Source organism: Carica papaya, chromosome 2, assembly GCF_054855325.1.
Source record: "Carica papaya isolate Zhongbai chromosome 2, ASM5485532v1, whole genome shotgun sequence".
Taxonomy (NCBI): domain Eukaryota; kingdom Viridiplantae; phylum Streptophyta; class Magnoliopsida; order Brassicales; family Caricaceae; genus Carica; species Carica papaya.
The window spans coordinates 28,829,373-28,853,273 of NC_142310.1; the positions used below are offsets into that span (position 1 = coordinate 28,829,373).

General features: G+C 34.9%; 1 protein-coding gene across 20 annotated transcripts; it reads right to left on the reverse strand.

Annotated features, from left to right (window-relative positions):
* Positions 1 to 1,153: 1,153 nt before the first annotated feature.
* On the reverse strand, positions 1,154 to 23,537 carry LOC110819907 (pentatricopeptide repeat-containing protein At1g05600-like). 20 transcript variants are annotated; one of them, XR_015817214.1, is made up of 5 exons: positions 23,236 to 23,506; positions 23,014 to 23,088; positions 19,684 to 19,838; positions 19,291 to 19,598; positions 15,363 to 15,624 (listed from the first exon to the last, which is right to left on the reverse strand). XR_015817214.1 is itself a non-coding variant. In XM_088213902.1 (4 exons), the coding sequence occupies exon 4, from the start codon at positions 2,805 to 2,807 to the stop codon at positions 1,281 to 1,283; it is 1,527 nt and encodes a 508-aa protein (XP_088070028.1). In that variant the 5' UTR covers positions 2,808 to 2,897; positions 19,291 to 19,598; positions 19,684 to 19,838; positions 23,236 to 23,467; the 3' UTR covers positions 1,154 to 1,280. The 20 variants fall into 20 exon arrangements, 13 of the variants coding, with proteins under 13 accessions (XP_088070028.1, XP_088070027.1, XP_088070026.1 ...); XR_015817216.1 differs by lacking the exon at positions 15,363 to 15,624 and adding an exon at positions 15,674 to 17,977; XR_015817215.1 differs by lacking the exon at positions 15,363 to 15,624 and adding an exon at positions 17,984 to 18,914.
* Between the last annotated feature and the right edge of the window lie 364 nt (positions 23,538 to 23,901).

The following is a 23,901-nucleotide window of genomic DNA, read 5'->3' on the forward strand; positions in this document are numbered from 1 at the left end:
ATGAAGACTTGGTCATTTGGCACTCATACCGAACGGGGTATGGGGACGGCCCACTTCGCCCTCATACCGGACGGAGTATCGAGATTTAATATCTTGGCACTCATACCGGACAGGGTATAGGGTTGGCTATGTAATTAAGACTGTTAAAGAAAAGGGTTCACGTGTAGCAGGGACACTCCTATGGATTCCTATAGATACTAGTAAGCTGGTGAAACGAGAAATGGTTACGAATTCGTCTATTGTTAATAAATGTGAATTTATGATATATTTTATGTTGGTGGTCGTGCATGAAGTTATGGTCTGTATGATATTATTGCTTCTATAATTTATTTTTATAAATTCCCCAATAGTAAGTAAAAGGGTAAATGGTTTAGTTTAAATAAATGTATTGGTTCAAATCTAATACTCCATTGGTTGTTTTGATTTTCTACCAACCTTTACTTCTGTGACGGTGATATAGTGTGATGTCCTTATTAGGCTAGTGTAGCTCATTCTTTATTTAACTATTTCATATCAAGAGGATCTGATTCCCGAGCCCGATCCGTAAGAAGACTGCGAGTAGATACTAAATATTTTACATATTTCTTTACTTTTCTCATTTCTCGTGTTTCTTTCAGAAATTTCATTCCATGATATTTGTTTAGTACTTTTAAGTTATTGTGTAAGGGATGTAAACCTTAACTTTTTATTTCGCTTCCGCATTTAAATTAGTATATATTTTCTTTTGGATTTCCGAGGTCGTTACAATATTTTTAATTTAATTTTAGAATTTTTTACCGTGTATAGATTTTTTGCAGTTTTACTTCAAATACAATATTGAAATTGTTTTATTAGATTTAAAGATAATATTTTTTAAATATTTTATTAGAATTACTTTACTTTTATATTATTATTTATAGAAAAATATTTTGTTATTTTTATATTAACAGAAAAAAGTTAAAATTTATATTCTGTACATAATACACAATAAAAACTTAATTTGTAAATTAATTAAAATATAAACAAAATAATTTTCTGAATAAGTACTAAAAAATGTAAAATTTTCAATTTCATCATAATTTTGACCATTATTCTTTTTATTATTAACTCAAACTTCCATGATTCTGTAAATATAATAAATGTTAATTAAAAAGTGAAAATAAAAAAAAAAGAATTTATATAAACATGGCCATAATTAATTAATTAATTTGAAAAACTTGGAAGTTAATTTACAAGTTCAAAGCTATAAAAGTACATATCAGGTAAAGGCTAAAACAAGTATCAACTGATACAGAAATCAGCTAGGACACACTACTCGGATGATTTAAGGTTTCATAACAATTATCAAGATCACTTGCATTGCAGCACACAGATGAAACCAAAGACCGCCAAACACAAATCTCTGGCAGCAAACCCTGGCTAACCATCTCTTCCACCCACATCACAGCTTCATACAGCCTCTGCACGGAGCAAAGACCCCCTATCAGAACGTTATATGTTTCGAGACAAGGCCTATATGATTTTATCAACATCTCCTCCAAAACTCGGCTTGCATCAAGAAATCTACCATTGGAACATAGTCCATTCACTAAAATATCATAAGTTTCCTTGTTAGCAACACAGCCGACCTGCTTAGCCATTTTCTTCAGGTATTCAACAGCCAGTGCCGACTTCCCTTCATCACACAGACCTTTCATTAGAATATTATATATTCTAACATTTGGAACCAAGTACCCTTTTGCCCTCTCTTCATCAACTACTTTCAATGCCTCTTCAACTTTACCATCCTTGCACAATGCAGCCATCTTTGCTTCGTATATTTGTGGGGTTGGCCAAAAGCCTCTATTGCGCATTTTGTACAGCACCATATCACCTTCAATAACCCTATCTTCATTATAAAGATCAATCGCCATAGCACTGTAACTGGCCAAACTAGGAATTATCCCTCTAATCAGAACTTCATTAATTAAAAGCTTTGTGCCCTCTGTATCCTTGCAGTTACTAAACTGACTAGGATCAAGACGACAATAACTGCGTTTTGGAGCCTTTAGCCCCTTCCTTAAGATTTTAACAAGTATCTCCAAAGCCTCTTCAACTTTTCCATTATCACACAAAGCATCTAAAAGTATTCTATAGATCACAACATCCTCACCACTGCCCTTCTGTGAGACCCTCCAAAACATTGAATACAATAAATGTGTTGCCTCGTGCAACCTCCCATCTCCACACAATCCCTTCATCAAGACTTGATAACTTTCCCTATCTGGATAGCAACCCTGATAATTCATCTCTTGTAGAACTTGCAATGCCAAATCAGAGCGGTTACGTTCACAAAGAGCCCCCATAAGCAAATTTAAAGACTGCACCCTAGATTTCACCTCCCATCCATAAGAATTCTCTGAGAAAAGATGATAGGCACTCTCAAGTCTCGACTTTTTCACCATTTCCCGCAAAAGAGTGTTGAAAGATTGAGTCCAACTGATGCAGTTAAATTGATGAAGTTTCTTGAAAAGAGTCTCAGCCTCGTTTAGCATTCCAGCTCTTGAAAATGTCTGTATTATTGATGCAAAAACTGAATCTTTACAAGCACAAGAATCTTCTTTCACTTGCTCAATCACTTCTTTCATTTCAGTAATTCTGTCCGCATTTCCAAGGATGCCAATCATGGTTGCATAGACAGAGCCATTGTGATGATAATTCGGGTATTTTTCTTTTGCTTCCTTGAATAGTTGCAGGGCTGTTAGTGGGTTTTTTTGGTTCCTTATGATTTGAGAGAGGTGAGTTGGTGTTAAAACCTTTGGCCATCTCACCCTCATGGCATTCAACATTCTCTGTCTTTGTTAATCAGAGCTCGGATTGGCTTCTACTGGTGTGCATGCAAGCACTTCACACTATCATTGAGAATATATAAGGCTCTCCTAAATAAAAATAAACAAATAAATAAATAAATTAACCGAATGACTCATAAATGGATAAAAAAAAATATTGCTTAATAAATTTTTATAATGTGCAGGCATGATTTCTGTAGGAGTAATCATGTTTTGACGCAAAGAAAAAAACTTCAGAAGGAAATAAGGATGTAGGAATAAACCATATAGCTAAAATTTCACGCTGAATTTCAGTTGACCCTTTAAAAGTTGTAGTCATACCTTGTGACAGAGTAAATATCATTTTCAGTGGGCGTCCAAGTGATCACATGAATCATCCTTGAGAGGGATGAAATTTTAGCAATCATGACGGATAAAATTCAAACAATCATGATTGGAGCCCCTAAGAAATCCTAAATAAGCAAGCTTTACATAAATATAAGCCAGCTTCCAACACAAAAATTCATATCTTAAAACAACCTACGCAAGGCCATGCACTCATATACAGGAACCATAAGCCAAGCTCAAATTAAATATAAAGCATTACATATTGAGAGCAAAATATCAGAGAGTGTTCAAACACGTAAACAATCATTTACGAAAATACATGAAAGCAAAAAAATCCCAAAATTAGGCCAGCAAAAAGCAGAAAGAGACTTGTGAAGATTTTGAGAGTAGGAAAAACTTATTTTTTCATCTTATTACATCAATGATCAGTGTCTCATTTTATAGACAAAACAGAAGGGAAAAAACAAATTAACTTTCCCTAGCAAATGACAGCTAGCATTCTATTACGGTGCCTGGTTGTCTGACAAAAACAGAAAGCAGTAACAATAAATATAACTTATTCCTAATATTTCTATACTCCCCCTCAATCTAGATTACGTAAATGTTGAGTAAGCCTAGATTGAATATCAATTCGTTGAAGTGTCTTTTGATAAGTGCTTTTGTTAAAATATCTGCACTTTGTTGACTACTAGGAACATGGAGTATTATAATGGTTTGATCTTCAATCTTCTCTCTGATGAAGTGCCTATCTATCTCCACGTGTTTAGTTCGATCATGATGTACAGAAGTTTTAGCTATACTGATTGTTGATTAATTGTCGCACCATACTTTCATGGGAGTAATAACCAAGAATTTTATTTCCATTAGAATCTTTTTTAACCAAACCTCCTAACATATTCCATGAGCAAGTGACCGAAGTTCAGCTTCTGCACTACTTCGTGACACAACAGATTGTTTTTTACTCCGCCAAGTGACTAAGTTTCCCCAAACATAAGTACAGTACCCAGATGTAGATTTTCTGTCAGTTACAGAACCCGCCCAATCTGCATCTGTATAGATTTCAATATTCCTGTTCATTGTTTTCTAAAAAAATAATCTTTGTTCTGGAGTTTTCTTAAGATATCTTAGGATCCGATATACTATATTCATATGATCATTAGTAGGTTGGTTCATGAATTGACTTGCAGTACTTACAGCAAAACTGATGTCAGATCTAGTATGAGCGAGATAAATAAGTTTGCCCACAAGTTTATGATATCTTTCTTTATCAACTGGCTTGCCATTGGTTTTAAATTCAATTTTTGTAGTCGTTTCCATTGGTGTTTCTGTTGGTTTACACCCAAACATCCCTGTTTCTTTCAGCAGGTCAAGAACATATTTCTGTTGTGACGCATATATTCCCTTTTTAAATCAAGCAAATTCTATTCACAGAAAATACCTGAATGCTCCAAGATCTTTTATCTCAAACTCTATGGCAAAAAAAGTTTTGAGTTTCTAAATTTTCTTTATGTTATCACCTGTTAAAATAATATTATCAACATAAACAATCAGGATCGCTTTCTTACCAGAGGCACTATTCTTGACAAACAAAGTATGATCAGACTGACACTGTTCATACCCCATATGTTTGACTGGTTTGGTAAATCTGTCAAACTAAACTCTCGAAGATTGTTTTAAACTATAGAGTATCTTTCTGAGTTTGCACACCTTGTGAGATTCATATGTGATCTCAAGGCCCAGAGGGACTTCCATGTATACCTCTTCTTCCAAATCACCAATGAAAAATGCATTATTTACATCAAGTTGATAGAAAAACCAATCAAGATTAGAAACAAGAGAGAGTAATACCCGAATAGTGTTATACTTACCCACTGGGGCGAATGTCATCTGATAGTCTATCCCATAGAACTGAGTGAAGCCTTCAATGTAACACCCACCAAAACTTTTTTTTTTCATTTTTTATAAGTAAATATAATTATTTATTTATTTATTTATTTATTTATTTTATTATATTTTATTTTATTCTAATTTAATGAAAAAAAAAAAAGATAAAATTTATTAATGATTAAATTGAAAATAATTTTGAAAAAATTGGATTCAGGGAGTGTTTTTGATAGAAAAATTAAAAACCAATGGTCAAAATACAATTTAGAAAAAATTTGCCACGTCAAACGTCCGGTCAGCAGCCCCGACCAACCAGGACGCACCAAGTGGCAGAAATGTTGACACGGGATGCCACGTGGGTGATCCGCGTGCGCGCGATCGAACAGCTGAGGTCCGTTCCCGCGCGCACGGACGGCCAAGAGTGAATCGCGCACGGACGGCTCAGATTGGATCGCGATGAACGGCCCAGATTTACTCCTTATTTAATCGCGATCGGACAGTTCAGATCAAACGCGATAGACGGCCCAAATCAAAAGCAGATGAGTATAAATAACCTCTTCCGCACCCAAACCCTAACCCTAGCCGCCAGAACCCCTCGCCGGAGAAGACAACCAAGCCGCCGAGCCGACTGCCGCCGAGCCGACCGCCGCCACACGCCGCCGCACCGGAACCCTTTCCGACCGCCAAAAAAGGTAAAAATTTCTTTTTGCACGAAATTCAATTTTTAACCCACCCATGGCCAAATCGGAGTGAAAGAACCGACCAATTGATCGAAAAAGCCGACGAAGCCCGGCACTGCCGCCGCAGGAAATTTCACAAACCGCCTCCAATGAGGCCCTTCCCGATTCCCATTTCGCGTAATTTTTTCACTGTTTTCTTCTCTACAGGTTGACCGAAGCGAAACACCCAACCGCAATGTGAGCCGGAGGAGCCGCCCACCGGAGAGCCCAGCCGTTGGTGAGTTTCTGTTTTTCGTGTCTTTTTGGGCCCACCGAGGCCCTTTAGCATGTGTGCTCGTAGGAATCGATACAAAATCGGCCGAATTCGGCCAAAAATGGCCGACTCAAGGCGAACCACCGCCGCGGGCGACGGTACCGTCGCCGGAGCACTGCGGAACCACCGTGTCGGATTTCCAAAATTGGTCGAGCAAGCCCTGGGACTGATTTTGGGTTTATTTGGAATATTTGTAAGTATTATAAGTGCATTTCAGTTCGCAGAGAAAAATTCAAGGAACTCAGGGATTGCATATAGGAGCAGTAAACCGTTTAGCTTTTCGGCATCAAATCGAATAAGAACCCCTCACCCTATTCCTTATCATAGAATTGAAGTTTAAATAAATAATAATACAGTATTTTATACAAATTAAATAGATGTGCACAACTAATTACGGATTGCTAATGGAGCCCGAACCGGACAATGTTCTCTGTTAATTTATTTTAGTCTAAAAACATGATAGTATTTGATTTATCTATTTTATGGTTTAAATGCATGTATTACTGTCTTATCTGACCATTGTTTGATTTGGGATTTGAGACATGATTGCATTTTCATATGCATGTTTATGTGATTATGTTTGATTTGGTAATGAAGACTAAAGGAGAACAAGAAAGGGGTGTGATCAAATAAACAGATGGAATGGTAGTCTTACTAGATATCCTGGAAAATTGTGGATGAACCGAGTACATGGGGAACCCTACCGTGAACGTTGTCTCATACTGGACGGGGTATGGAGACTTGATAATTTGACACTCATACTAGACAGGGTATAGGGACAGCCCGCTTCACCCTCATACCGAACGGGGTATTGAGCTTTAATGTCTTGGCACTCATACCGGACTGGGTATGGAGACGGTCCTGTAATTGACATTGTTAAAGGAAATGATTCACGTGTAGCGGAGACATCCCTATGAACTCCCATGGATACTAGTAGGCTGGTGAAATGAGAAACAGTTATGATTTGATTTATTGTTAATGGATATTAATCTATGATATGTTCTATGTTCTGATTGTTCATAAAGTTATGAACTATATGGTATTATTTTCTCTATAGGTTGTTTTCATAAATTTCACTATGGTAAGTGAACGGTAAATAGTTTTATTTTTAATAATAAATGTATTGGTTTAAATTTAGTGCTCCATTAGTAGTTTTTGATTTTATACCAACATTTGCTTCTTTGCGGGTGATATAGTGTGATATCCTTACTGGGCTAATGTAACTCATTCTTTATTTAACCATTTCAGATCAAAAGGACCTGATTCCAGAGCCCGATCCGCATGAAGATTACGAGTAGATGCTAGATACTTTCTATTTTCCATTACTTTTCTTATTTCTCGTGTTTCTTTCAAAGAATTCATTCCGAACTGTTTGTTTAGTACTTTTAAGTTATTGTGTAAGGAATGTAAACTTTAACCTTTTATTTCGCTTCCGCACTTAAATTATTATATATTTTCTTTTCAATTTTCGGGGCCGTTATATTTAACCACTAGACGAGATTTGTACCGATTCACACTTCCATCAGGATTGCGTTTTATAGTGAATACCCATTTGCACCCCACTTTATGTTTTCTAGGTGGAAGTTTTGTCAATTCCCAAGTCTTGTTCTTTTCTAGAGATCTGATCTCTTCTTGAATAGCATCTCTCCACTCTGGTAGTACAAGAGCTTCATGAATTGTTTTAGATTCAGTGGAGCTGCCATCAAGCTTACTTACATATGAATAATACTTTAAAGACAAGTTGTTGAATGAAACATAATCCTGTCTAGGGTGTCTAGTACAAGATCGAGTTCCTTTCCGCAAGGCAATAGGTAACTCAATATCATGGTTAGTAATGGTAACAGTATCAGAAATTGTGCCTGAAAACTCATTACTTGATATGTCCTTACTGCTTGGAACTGAAATAGACTCATGGCAATGTGTAGTTGGTTCAAAATCTTTATCAACTGGAGTTTTATTTCTCCTAATATACACACGTAACTCTTTGTTAATAGTAGTAGGTATAGGTTCAGGTTCAGACTCTTTGATACTGGTTTCAGGAAAATTTGATAAGGACTCGGGAATAGTAAGGAGAAGAGAGGTGAGAGGTGGTGTACAGGTTATAGTAGTAGGTACAGGTTCAGATTCAAACTCTTTGATACTGTTTTCAGAAAAATTTGATGAGAACTCGGGAATAGTGAGGGGACGAGAGGTGAGAGGTGGTGTACTTACATCCCATACTTGATATTTCTGATTAATATTGTCCTCCTGAATATCAGTAGTGGGATGAATGACTGATTTTCAAAAAAAGTAACATTCATAGTGTTGTAGAAACGATGGATCCTGAGACAAAAATATTTGTATCCTTTTTTACTTGGTAAATATCCAACAAAAACACATTTAATGGCCCTTGGGTCAAGTTTACCCCTAAGGTGAGTATGAACATGGACATAAGCTGAACAACCAAAAACTTTGTAGGGAAAGGTATGAAGGATATAGATTGTGGAAAGGCCTTTAAAAGTGTATCATAAGGTGTTTGAAATGCGAGAGTTCGGGAGGACATGCGGTTTATCAAGTATGCAGCGGTGAGAACAACCTCTCCCCAAAGAAATTTTGAAATGTGGACAGTGAACATGATTGATCGAGCTACTTCAAGAAAGTGTTTATTTTTTCGTTCGGCTATGCCATTTTGTTGTGGGGTATTAACACAGAAACTTTGATGAATAATGCCGTGGTCAGAAAAATATTGACTCAAAATGGTTTCAAAATATTCACACCCGTTGTCTGATCTCAATACTTGAATTTTAGTAGAAAATTGATTTTGAATCCTAGTGTCAAATTTTTGAAAAATTTAGCCAACTTCAAATTTTTCTTTCATGAGAAAGATCCAAGTGATTGTAGTGTGGTCATCAACAAAAAATACAATCCATTTTGTTCCAATGATATTAGTAACCCAAGAGAGACTCCATACATCACTATGAATTAATGAAAAAGGTTTTGTGAGTTTGTAAACTGAATTGGAAAATAAATTTCGAATATGTTTGGACAGTTGACATACTTCGCACTGAAAGAAAATTGGATTTTTATTTTGAAACAAAGTAAGAAATACCTTTTCCAAGTACAAGAAATTAGAATGTCCTAAACGGTAATGCCATGACATAATGGGGCAAAACTATTTAAATTGTTTACAGATTCAGAATTAGTACATACTACATTATGAGTTTGTCTCCTAAGAGAAGAATTGTCAGGTTGTAGTAGATAAAGACCAGAATCCATACTAGCATTGCCAATCGTCTTCCCTGAATTTAAGTCCTGAAATTCACATAGTTTAAAGTTAAATGTGACTACACAATTCAAGTCCTATGATAATTTGCTTATTGACAGGAGATTGCAATCCAAATTTGGAACATATAGCACAGAATATAAAATTAACTTAGGTGACAGTGCAATTATTGTTATTCCTTCAACTTGAGAACTAGAGCCATCAGCAATTTTAACTGAAAATTTACCTCTATATTTACTGTATTTCTTAAATAGTGAGATATCTCCAGTCATATGGTTGGAAGCACCCGAGTCAATAATCTACATTCCCTTTTTGAGGAATAAGTTGAGAAATCAGAAAAATTACCTTTGTGAGCTGTGGAAGCATTACCGAGAACCATATTGGGAGAAAACATTTTCTAGAGGAGGATGATCTGTTCAGGACTAATAGAGGACTTTTAGTAGGAACGGCTGCAGTTGATTCCTCCTCAATTGAGACAAAATTGACCCGATGAGTCTCCTGCTCATGGTCTTTCCAAAAACAGAAAGCAACATGGTCGTCCCTTCCGCTCAGTCACCCAACTTGTGAGAGCTACACCAGCCTCGAGTGAGAGAGAACTGCTTTCAGCAGGTTAGGGCTAAGTCGCGATTCACCCATCATCACCTTCTTCCTGCTTTCTTCGCGTCGCACCTCAGAGAACACCTCTCTGATGTTCGGGAGAGGTTTGGTTCCAAGGATGCGTCCTCTTACCTCGTCGAGATATTTGTTCAGTCCGAAGAGGAATTTGAATATTCGTTTCTGTTCCATGATGCTTCGGAATCTCCTGGCATCCTCGGGACAGCTCCAAGCATGTTCCTCAAAAGCGTCAAGCTGCTGCCATTTTTGGGTAAGAAAATTATAATATTGAGTTACTGTCTTTTCTCCTTGGTACAGGTCGTGAAGACTTACTTCGACTTCGAAGATGGCCGAAGTATTATCACGAGTGGAGTAGAACTCACGGGCTACGACCCAGATATCGTGCGTAGTCTCATAAAGGAGAAAATTTTCTCCAATCTCAGTAGTCATTGAGTTCACCAACCAAAACATAACAAGATTGTTCTCTACTTTCCATGCCCGAGCATTTGGATCATTCATGGGAGGTGGTGAGACCTCTCCAGTGAGATATTCGTCACGACCTTTCCCTCGGATGAACATTAACACCGAGGACGACCATTGTAGATAGTTACTGTCATTTAGTCGATGGCCAGTAACGAAAGGAGCCTAATCAACGAGAGCATGGCTATCAGGCACTGGAAGATAGGAGCTCGAAAGGACTTGGGGCGAAGAAGAAGTATGTTCATCCATTGCCTATTGAATGCAAGAGGGATGCTGAAGAATTTGGATCAGGTATGCTCTGATACCATGAAGATTTTGGGAGTAGAAAAAATTCATTTTTTCATCTTATTACATCAATAATTAGTGCCTCATTTTATAGGCAAAACAGAAGGGAAAAAACAAATTAATAACTTTCCCTACCAAATGACAGCTAGTATTCTGTTACGGTGTCTGGTTGTCTAACAAAAACAAAAAGCAGTAACAGTAAATATAACTTATTCCTAATATTTCTACAACTTGTATACCAACAATTTATGAAGTAGAATTAGTTTTCTCAATCGACTCCCACACAACCCCCAAACTGCCAACATTTCTTCTTCCAAAGACCAGGTAGAATCAACATTTGTATTAGCCCAGAAACCCAGTGACAATAACAAAAAGAGAACTTAGAGCTAAATAAAACAGTCAAATCAATGTAACAATCTTAGAATGACTAAGAACAGGAATGAGGAAAACTATACCTAGATTCTAGAATCTGTGGACTTCAGAATCCATTACCACCTACAGGTGTAGAGGATAATGAAAACTAAGAATCTAAACCACATAAGAAAGCTGCTTAGGTTGTTTATTCTCAGAAAAAATAGGAAGCAGCTTACATTTTTTATTCTCAAAAAAAATATAGGAAAGCTGCATAATACTGAAGGTAGGTCTAAAACAGCCAGCATTTCACATTAGCATATGAACAAATCAGAGAAAACAAAAGAAAACCATGAAAAGTAATCACAAAAAAGGGAAAGAAGAAAATAAAGAGAAAGAAGACCTTAACTAGAAGGAGAAGCCACCAATCTCTCAGCTCAGCTTGTGAAGAGAACTGACCCTGAGCTGGAATTATGCAAAACAAAAAGAGGTTTGATGGATTTTTTGCAGGTGGTGGTTTCTGTGACAGCGAAGAGATAAGGAAACAGAGACGTTCAGGCAGGATCTGACTTTCGGTGGAAAGTGTGTATTGAGCAGCATCAAGACTAATACAAAACAAAAAAACAATTGCATTCATTTCCCAAAGCAGCAGTAGGGAGACCAATCAGCAACAGAAATCTTCAGAACAGATGGAATGTGGAGCCAGAGTGACAGAGCAGCAAGCTCTGGAAAGATACAAAAAGCAGCAATTCTCCATAAAACACTATTTAGACAACATTTAATACTATACCATGCTTTTATTACTCTCAGATCTAACTCCTCTATTCACAAACCCAAAACCATGTCTCCTAACTCCGATATAGAGATAAAAGATGTAGATTTTTCAAAAAAAAATATTTACTTTACTTTTCACTTGTATGTTATGGTGTCACAGACGAGGTATATATACGAAATTCTTATATACAAATAAAGAAAATACCCTTATAATAGAGATTCTAATTAATTCTAACATTATGGAAAAGATTATGATAAGAACTATATAGAAAAAAATATCACAACTAATTAGGTAACAAAATATTCTAATCAACAAAAGATAATAAGTATTCATTAAAAAACAAAAGAAAAGTTTTAGAAATAATTTAGAGGAGAGCCTATCTTAAGGTGGTCATTTCTAGAGAAGAATAAACTTTTTCCTGATGCAGATTTCAAGTATCGTAATATGCGAAAGACGGCATGTAAGTGAGTCTCGCGATGATCATACATGTACTGATTCGCTAGGATAACTGCATATGTTATATCGAGTCTGATATGTGAGAGATAAATGAATTTTTCAACTAATTTATGATATCTTCACATGTCAACTGATGTACACTATCTACTTATAATTTATGATTATTTTCAATGAGGGATTATGCTAGCTTGTAACCCATCATAACAGTCTCTTTTAGTAAATCTAGGATATGAAAAATGAAGATTCCTGTATTAGATCTGACAACTTCAATTCCCAATAAGTACTACAATTTTTTTATATCCTTGATTTCAAACTCTCAAGCAAGAAGTTCTTTTAATCGAAACATCTCCTTTATATTATCTCCAGTCACCATAATATCATCTACATAAACAATTAAAAGAGTGACCATACCCTCACAGTACTAAATGAATAGGGTATAATCAGCATTACTTTATTGATATCCGAAAGAGATCATCACTCTTTTAAACCTTTCAAATCATGTTCTTAAAAGACCGCTTCAATCCATATAAGGCCTTCTTTAATTTGCAAATATTTTCTTGTATTCTTTCATCTTCAAATACAGGAGAAATTTACATGTATACCTCTTCCTATAAGTCCCCATAGATAAAAGCATTTTTGACATCAAACTGATGTAAGTCCCAATCAAGATTAGCAGCACAGGATAGTAAAATTCTAATTGTATTCATTTTCACGACAGGTGCAAAGGTCTCTTAATAATCAACTCCATAGGTCTGAGTAAACTCTTTACCCACTAGTTTAGCTTTGTACCTTTCAATCGACCTGTCTACTTCATGTTTTACAGTGAATACCCATTTGCAACCAATTATCTTCTTTTTTTGTAGAGGTGAAACAAACTACCATGTTTCATTTTTCATCTATTCAATCATCGCTTCCTTCCATTTGGGATCTCCTATAACTTCTCGTCAATCCTCTGAAATATATACAAAGGAAACAGAAAACAAAAACTCTATAGAAGGAAGATAGAGAATCATAGAAAACAAAATTAGACATGGGATGCTTAGTGCAAGTCCCAATTCCTTTTCTAAGAATAATGGATTTATTAAATAAATTAAAAGATAAAGATAACTCACCAATATTTTTAGGAACTAAAAAAGATTGTTGATCTGAAATAGACTGCATGATGACTTTTTCTGCTTTATCTCTCCTTAAATAGCTTTTCAAGTCTAGTTTATCCAGACATCCAATATTTTCTCCTTGAATAAGATCTTTTGAAATATAACTCTCTCTCTGAATATGACTGTCAAGAGTTACCGAACTAGATATCACTTTTTCCTTCTCACTCTCCCCCTGAAGAGGTGTTGGGTTTAAGCTGAAGTATGACTCAGATTCTCTAAAAGTAACATTCATAAATATTTTCTACATAGTGAATGATAATACTTGTAACTTTTTTGAGTAAGAAAAATATGCAACAAATACATACTTGAAAGCTCTAGATTTCAACTTACTCACATTTCTAGTATGGACAAAACAAATACATTCAAACACTTTTGGGAGAACAAAATAAGAACTTTTTGCTTACAAAACCTTCAGATGACTTCTAAAATCGAAAATTCGTAAAAGTATTTTATTAATAAGATAGGCAGCTGAGAGAACTGCATCTCCCATTAATTTTTAGGTAGATTCATAGTAAAAATTAATGATCGAACTACTTCATTATGCGTCTTTTTTTTCTCTAAACAATCTTATTTTGTTCACTGGTATAAGCACAACTTATCTAATGAATTATCCCATTTGACTCCAAGTAAACATATAATCAACTATCTATATATTCTGTACCATTGTCAGTTATCAGAATTTAACTTCAGTATCAAACTGTGTACATATCATTTTATAAAATAATTGAAAGTATGAAAAAACATTAATTTTTGCTTTCAACAAGTAAATTCATGTTAATTTAGTACAACAATCAATAAAAGTAACTGTTAACATGAATATTTTGTTGTCGAAATAATTGTGATATTTTTTCCTACAGAGCTCTTACTATTAATTTCTTATATTTACTTAGAATCTCTATTTTAAGAAAAATTTCCTTATTTGTATTTAGCAATTCTTGTATATATAAGTTATTTGAAACACCAAAAAAATAGTGGAAATAAAGTAAATATTTTTTCATAAATTTCTACATGGTATCAGATCAAAATAAGGGTATTTTGAAGTTTTAATTTTTAGGATTTCTTTCAAACCCTAGAATATTCTCAACACCCACCAAACGAAGTCTTAGACTCGTCACCAGCCTGCAGCCCTTCTCTGGTGAGCGTCTCCGCCATACCCGATCCCCTTGCTCCAGTCGCACATGATTGTTCGCCCGACCGCTGCTTCTCCTTCGACTATCTCTTTGATTCGCGCAGGCCATCTCTCTGTTTCACGCCTGACCCAACCTGCACAGCATCTGGTTCTCCTTGCCCCAGCCGTGCATTGCAGACTCAGATCATATCTCTCTGAGTCGCGCTCGATCCAACCCGCACAACCTTAGTTCGCGCATCGCAGACTCAGTTGGCGTGGTTTCTCCATTCGTGCATCTCCCCGACACATCTGTCTTGGTTTGCGCACGGCTCTCGGCGCGATTTCTCCATTCCCACACGGGTCCTATTTCACGGCTCCGTCTTACGGGATCATGCGCAGCTGCTGTTCTCTTCTGCTGTGCGACCACATCTGGCCGAGCACCAGCGGGTCTGTTTATTTTTTTGCCATAATTCGGTCGTGATTTGGCCTCTTGCAGCGCTCGCCTACCTCTGTCTCCGACTCCAGACTTATCTCTCTCAGATCCGGCTCTAGTCTTGTCTCCGGTGATCTCCTCTGATCTTGTAGCATTTTTTGTCTCCATTGGTGTTAGAGCATTTTTTGGCATCCTTTGAATTTTTTCTATCTCGTTGAAATTAGCAATTGGGTATTGTTCTTTCTCTATTGGTATTTCCCAAGCTTTGTATCTGTCACTCGATCCATTTGCGTTGTGTTTTACAGTGAACACCCACTTACAATCAACCATTCTTTTTTCTTGTGGAGTTGAAACAAACTCTCATGTTTAATTTTTTACCAATGCTTTTATTTCTTCAATCATTGGTTCCTTCCATTTGCGATCTTTTAGAGTTTCTTTCTGATCCTGTGAAATAGACATAAAGAAAACATATAAGACAAAAGCTCTATATGAGGGAGATAGAGAGTCACAGGAAACAAAATTAGACACAGAATGTTTAGTACAAGTTTTGATTCATTTTCTAAGAGTAATGAGTTTATCAGATAATTCACAAGACAAAGATGACTCACCAGTATCTTCAACAATTGAAGAAGATTCTTGACCCGGGGTAGACTGCATGAAGACTTTTTCTGTCTTATCTCTCTTCGGAGATACAGATGTCAATAGTAAAATCCTACAGTTGCATCGACGATTAGGACATCCTTCTTTCTTTACCCTAGAAAATTATATCCCACATTATTTAAAAAACTTATATGGATTCCTCATTTTGTGATGCATGTGAGCTAGCTAAACATAAAAGTTCATATCATTTGAGTGACCATAGAAGTCCTATTTCTTTTATAACCATTCATTCTGATGTTTGAGAACTTACTCAAAATACATATTTATCTAACTATAAATGGTCTGTTACTTTCATTGACTACTATACTAAATTAACATGGATTTATCTGTTGAAAGGAAAAAAGTGATGTGTTTCTATCCTTTCAGTTATTTCATAAAATAGTATGTACACAGTTTAATACTCAAATTAAAATCTTAAGAACAGACAACGCTACAAAATATATGCATGGTGGATTCTGTGTCTATTTAGAGTATAATGGGATAATTCATCAGACAAATTGTGTTTACACCAGTGAACAGAACGAGATTACTGAAAGAAAAAACAAACACATATTTGAGGTAGCTCGGTTATTAATATTCACCATGAATCTACCTAAAAGTTACTGGGGAGATCCAGTTCTCTCAGCTGTCTATCTTATTAATAGAATGTGTTTGCGGGTTCTTGATTTTAAAAATTCTCTGGAAGTTTTGCAATGTACAATTTCCTATATTGTTCCCCCCAAAGTGTTTGGATGTGTTTGTTTTAGTCATGCTAGAAATGTGAGTAAACTAAAACCTCAAGCTCTCAAATGTATATTCGTTTGATATTCTCCTACTCAAAAGGGTTACAAGTATTATCATCCGGCATTTAGGAAATACTTTATGACTACGGATGCTACTTTTAGAGAATCTGAATCATACTTTAGCTCCAACCCAACACCTCTTCAGGGGGAGAGCGAAATGGAAGAGCTGATGCTCAGTTTGGTCACTCTTGACAGTCATATTCAGAGGAAGAATTTCACATCAGAAGATCCTATTCAAGAAAAAAATATCGGACGACTTCTTTGAAGAAGTATTCAAAGAGAGATAAGACAAAAAAAGTCTTCATGCAGTCTACCCCAGGTCAAGAATTTTCTTCAATTCTTGAAGATACTGGTGAGTCATCTTTGTCTTGTGAATTATCTGATAAATTCATTACTCTTAGAAAATGAATCAGAACTTGTACAAAACATTCTGTGTCTAATTTTGTTTCCTGTAACTCTCTATCTCCCTCATATAGAGCTTTTGTCTTATATGTTTTCTCTATGTCTATTTCACAGGATTAGAAAAAAACTCTAAAAGATCGCAAATTGAAAGAACCAATGATTGAATAAATAAAAGCATTAGTAAAAAATTAAACATGAGAGTTTGTTTCAACTCCACAAGAAAAAAGAATGGTTGATTGTAAGTGGGTGTTCACTGTAAAACACAAAGCAAATGGATCGAGTGAAAGATATAAAGCTACACTAGTGGCTAAAGAGTATACTCAAACCTATGGAGTTGACTCAAGAAACTTTTGCACTTGTCGTAAAAATAAACACAATTAGAATATTATTATCATGTACTGCTAATCTTGATTGGGATTTACACCATTTTGATGTAAAAAATGTCTTCTTTCATAGGAACTTAAAAGAAGAGGTATACATGAAGATTCCACCTGAATTCGAAAATAAAAGAACATAAGAGAATGTCTGCAAATTAAAGAAGGCCTTGTATGAATTAAAACAGTCTCCAAGAGCATGATTTGAAAGATTCAGAAGAGTTATAATCTCTTTTGGATATCAGCAAAGCAATGTTGATCATACTCTGTTCATTAAGCATTGTGACGGCAGGATCACTCTTCTCATTATTTATATAAATGATATCATAATGACTAGAGATGATACAAAAGAGATGACTCGACTAAAGGGATTTCTTACTCGAGAATTTGAAATTAAAGATTTAGAAAAATTGCAGTACTTCTTGGGAATTGAGGTTGTCAGATCTAATAAAGGAACCTTCATTTCTCAAAAAAAAATATATCATAAACTTATTAGAAGAGACTGGAATGATGGGTTGCAAGCCAGCAGAATCCCCTATTGAAAGTAATAACAAACTACAAGTTGTTAGTGGTACAGCAATTGACATGGAAAGATACCAGAAATTGGTTGGAAGACTTACTTATCTCTCACATACCAGACCAGATATACCTTATGCAGTTAGTCTAATGAGTCAGTACATGCATGATTCTCGCGAAACTCATTTCATGTCTTTCGAACATTATAATATCTGAAATCTGCAACAGAAAAAGATTTACTATTCTCCAGAAATGGTCACCTTAAAATAGAAGCATTTACAGATGTCGATTGGACTGGATCTCCAGATGATAAAAAGTCAACTACTGATTACTGCAAATTCGTTGGTGGCAACTTAGTTACATGGAAAAGTAAGAAGCAGAGTGTAGTTATCCGTTCTAGTACTGAAGCAAAATATAGAATAATGGCTTAAGGTGTATGTAAATTATTATGGTTGCAAAAGTTAATGAATGAATTAAAATTATTTAAAGAAGGGAGTTTATCATTGTTTTGCGACAATAAAACAACTATTACTATTGCCCAAAATCCAATTCAACATGACCATACGAACATATTGAGATTGATCGTCACTTCGTAAAAGATAAAGTAGTTGATGATTCCTTATAATTATAGCATGTATCTTTTAACAATTAGGCAGCAGATATCTTCATTAAAGGACTTTACAACAAAACTCTTCAAAACATGATATGCAAGTTGGGCATGTGTGATATCTTTGCACCAACTTGAGGGGGAGTCTTGACATGAATATTTTGTTACCTAAATAATTGTAATATTTTTTCTTATATAGCTCTTATTATTAATTTCTTATAATTATTTAAAATCCCTATTATAAAAAAATTTCCTTATTTGTACTTAAAAATTCTTATATATATATATATATATGAGTTATTTGTAACACCAAAAAGATAATGGAAATAAAGTAAATATTTTTTCATAAATTTCTACAGCAACAAACCATCGATGACCAGATAAAGAGATATTTTGAGTAAGTTCCCACACATCAGAGTGAATAGTCATAAAAGAACTAGAACTTCTATTATTACTCAAATGGTAACAACTCTTTTTATATTTAGTAAGTTCTCATGCATCACAAAACAAAGAATCCATGAAAGTTCTCTTAAACATATTAGGATATAATTTTTCTAAAACAAAAAATGAATAATGTCCCAATCGTTGGTGCCATTGTAGTATTTTCATATTGACTTCTTTGTTCTCAATGGTGGTTTGATTCCTAATTAAATTCTGACTTCTATCCAAAACAAATAAATCATCCTATAGTCTATTAGTGTCAATCATCTTCCCTGTTCGAAAATCCTAAAAGATACAATAATTAGAGAAAAATTTAATTTTACAGTTTAGATCTCTAGTAATGGCACTAATAGATAAAAAAACTGTCAGAAAAACTAGGCACATGTAAAACTGAAGACAGTGTAATAGTTAGGGTACAATTAATAGAACTTATTCCAAACACAGGAGTGCATGACCCATCTACTATACGAACATTTTCCTTTTTAGTACAAAAAAATAGATTAAAAATGTTTTGGAAAAGCATATCATATATCTGTTAGCTCCACAGTTTATAATCCAAGTATCATAAGTGGAAATAAGAGGGAAATAAGTAATACCTGATTTTTACCATAGTTGATGCACAAATAATTGATGAAGAATTAAGTTGAAACAGAATATACTTCAAACTTTGAATCTCTTCGGTCGAAAAAGCTCCAACTGTTGCTGTTTTAGGTGCTTCACTTGCCTCAACCAAATTTATTTGAGCTCTCATAGGTTGACATTTCCTTCCCACACAATCTCTAGTTGGTCGTCCATGCAATTCCCAACAAATTTCCTTGGTATGTCTCGCTTTATTACAATAGTCATAATTCCGTTGGTCTTTGGATTGATCAGACTGAGCAAAATCCAATTTTCTCAACTGGTGCTATATGAAACATTGATATTTTTTATACTTTTTTCTCACTAAAAATAAGAATAAGTTTGTTCTAATGAGAAAAGAAGATCCTTACCAAGTATCTGGATCCGTATCTGATCATAGTCGACATTCAAATCAAACAAGAACTTATAAATTTGCTCTTTTTCTATCAGTTTCTAAAATTTGACTGCATCTCCAGGGCAATTTGTTTGAAAATGTTGATAATAGTCTAACTCCTATCATAATCCACTGAGTTCAAAAGAATATTGAAACATAGTTATTTCTTCTTATTTTGTACTGTGAACCTCTCCGCAGTTCATAAATTTGTACATCATTTTTCACTTGTGAGTATGTAAGAGATGTTGCATTCCATATATTTTCTACAGTATTGAGCAACAAATATGTTCGAGCAATGTGAGATTGCATGAAATTAATGAGCCAAGACATTATTAAAAAGTTTTCAAAATTCCATCTATTATATTGCAAACTACTGACATCTAGTTTCTTCACATCACCATAAATATAACCCTACAATCCTCTAACTTTGATAAATAGTAAACAGAATCTTGATCACAAAAGATAATTAGTTTCATAAAGCTTAACAAGACTTATTTGTAATGGGGTTATCAGAATGAGGAACAATCAATTTTTTACTTCTGTCATTTTTTTAGTAATAGAAACAAGATAAAAATAATACCGAGTAGTGAATCTCACAAGTATAAAACAAACATTAGAACCAGTACCAACAAAGGTCGAAAAACATTGCGAGACCAGAGAAGATCACTGGAGACAAGAACCAGAACCGAATCTGAGAGAGACAAGTGTGGAGCCAGAGACAGATGTCAGTCGCGCACTGCGGGAGGACAGATTGCAACCAGATCGGATGGACCTACTGGGAGAAGGCGCGACAACACGCAGTTGGGAGGGCGAAGATTGCGCACGGCCGCATGAAACTTGTTATAGTGTGACACGACCAGATTGCGCGGCGGAGGAAACCGAACAGAATCGAGAACATATGCCAGATCTGTGAAGCTTTTCCCCTGCACAAAAACAAATGCACGAAACCAGAGACTAGAGGACAAAAACAGATGCGCGAAACCAGAAACCAGAGGACCGTGTTTTCCCGTGTGGGAAATCAGACGAGTCATGCTTGCCCATGCACAAAAGTAGGTCGGAGAAGGGGTGGAGCAGAGATAACAGCCAAAGGAAGAAGCCGTGCGATTTCGAGCCGGATTGCAAATTTTCTAGCGGTGCGTGTGGCTCACATTCTCGAAAATCGGTCACCAAAGTAGGGCGGCCAGCCGACAATGAGCTATGACCCTGTTTGGGTGGGTGGTATGAGTATTCTAAGATTTGAAAGAAAGCCTGAAATCAAACTCCTAAAACACCATAACCTTGCTCTAATACCATATAGATTTTTCTGAAAAAATATTTACTTTATTTTTCACTTATATTTTATAGTGTTACAGACAAGATATATAAACAAAATTCTTATATACAAATAAGGAAATCACTCTTATAGTAGGGATTTTAATTAATTACAACATTATGGGAAAGATTATGATAAAAACGACATATAAAAAAATATCACAACTAATTAGGCAACAGAATATTTTAGTCAACAAAAGATAATAAGTATTTCACTAAAAAACGAAGGAAAAGTTTTAGAAATAATTTAGAGGAGAACCGACTGCAGTAATTTAGAGGAGAGCCTGTCGCTATGAAATAAAGTTCTGCTGCTTGAGGAGATGAGTGAGTTAAGAGAAGCTGTGGCAGGTTGAAGAGAAAACCTAGAACAAATGTTCTTGCAAGTTGAAAAAAAGAACCCTAGCTGTTATAGATCAGATGAGTTGTGAAGAGAATGAAATGTTTTTATATAGGTGTATTGTAACTTCTTTTTAAATCTTTTGATATTTTTGCATGAAAAATAAGCGTATGGTGAAGCTACAGACAATAAATTAGGCTGTAAGTCAAACTGATGACTCGTACAATCTTTTATCAGCAATCATATCCAGTCAACCAAACATCACTGACCTTTATTCATGAAATAACAATCACATTTTAAGCTCATTCTCACCCTATTCAGAAAACCAACCGTGTGTGTGATTAGTAATTATAAGAAAATATTTTGAAACTTAGCTGAAATCAATGACATGGTGAAATTTTCAAGGAAACCTATGACACTAATAATGACGAAAATTTATAAATGTGACTTTTATTCACCAAATATTTAAATCAATGCAAACAATAAGATATATTTAAACTAAGCATAAGACGTGGAAACTAGATCAACTTTAGAAATCGTGCATTATTTCTACAAAATCCCAGCTAGTGAAAAATTAAAGTAATCAAATCTCAAGAACAATAGAACCAGAACCATGAATACAAATTGACCATTTTATTCCCATCAACAATCATCAAACAGAGCAAGAATGAATATTGAAAGCCCCAAGTTGTAACGAAAGCCCAGGTTCCTAATTTTACAATTTTCAACTAACCCGTGTCAATCATCTATTCAAGGAAAGAAATAGAAGAGCCTTGAAAGATACTTTTTTCGTTTAATTTCAGGATGTTTAATTCTATACTCTTTGTTTTTTGTCTCAATTATGCAGAAGACCTAGGGAACTTAAATTGACATTTTGACTTGTTTGTAATTTATGCACTTTTCTGCTTGGATGGCACCCCATTGGTACTCTTCAATAATACATATCACACCAAATTACAGTATGTTTTGCCATCGTAATAGTAAAAAAAATGAAAACCAACACAAACATATATAACCAAGCACCTATGAGGAAAACCAGAAAGCGCACAAGTCTTTCCCTAATCGAGAAGCCAAAATCAAAATAAAGAACCCAATCATATTTAATTAAGAACCCATCAAACTATTCAGTTATATGTCCAAAACCATGGTGCAAAGGAGAATCGTCAACTTGCAGAATCAAATATAGCAAATTAATGTAGAAGAATTTTGACAAGAGTCTTGAAGGGGTGCACTGTTGGGTGAAACTAAAGATTGCCATTTTTATAAAACCAAACATTAACTTAACCAAGTTTAAGATAAATAGCAAAAGAAATCAAACGGAACTTGAATCAAAGCACCAAAAAAAAAGAAAAAGCAACTCAGAAACCAGATTAAAACAACTATTATTTAAAAGCAAAAAAGAAAAACCGTATCTTAACACAATTCTCTTGCTTAACTACAACGAAATACCAAAAAGAGTAAACGTAGACATAATTCAAGGACCCATTCAACCAAGTCATACGTGTCTACTAGCACCATTCTCAGAAACATTTGGTCTACCACCTCTAGTGGAAGAACTATGAAAAGTTTAACTTGAAACATTTTAACTAACAATATAAATCTAACACTAAATAGAATTATCATTTTCAAATCCACTCAAAGAAAATTAGCTCGTAGCACCTCAGCAGTTCTTTGGAAAACCAACATGATTGATAATTTGAAATCTCAGTTTAGACATTTCTTCGAACACGTAGTCTGCAGTACCCAAAACAAAACAAAAGATTCATCACCTGCTGCAGAATTTTTCATCTTGACTCTTTTTCAATGAAACAATTTTAATTCCCCAACAGAATAAAAACAGAAACAAATTGATCCATCTGAGTTACTCTTCAGAAAACCAACCTGTGATTAGTACATTCTCAGGGTCTGGGGCGAATGAAAAGAGACGACGATAAGGTGGTGACGTTGAATGATAGAAAGAATCCGGTGCAGGAAAGTCTCCGATGGATGATTCGACTTTTTGCGGCTCAAAAGCTTCAGAATTTTTTTAGCTTAAAAGCGGAATTCCGCCGGTTAGCTTTAATAAACATTCTGAAATCCAAAAGAAAAAACATATCATTTTAAAAAAAAATGATAAATTCTTGTTATATAAATAGTAGAAAGTAAAATTACATAGAAATCTTTTACACTCTATTTGGATCATGATAAATGATAGAATTTTAATATATGGTATTTCACATGTGTGAAAAATCGTATTTATTTTAACTTCTAATTGTAACAAACGGTATCTGACCGGTAAATTTGAAATGAATTTTTAAACTATCGAATTGTTGATATGTGACCAGCAGATTTTTTGTTTTTCTTATACCTCATATAATATAATTAATTTTATTTTTATTCTCACAAATTAAAAACCTTATTTTCTATTTTTTCCTCATTCAAGCTACACGCAAGGAGGACTGAACAGCTCCAATATTCTTCTTCTTCGATCAATATCTGCTTGTTCTTCTTCTTTGATTGCTTCCAAAATTTAGGTGCTTGATTCTACTTTTGATTTACGTTCTTCAC

Coding starts and splice junctions, on each gene's coding strand:
- LOC110819907 (XM_088213904.1), bottom strand. CDS start 2,807: ATGTTGAATGCCATGAGGGTGAGATGGCCAAAGGTTTTAACACCAACT.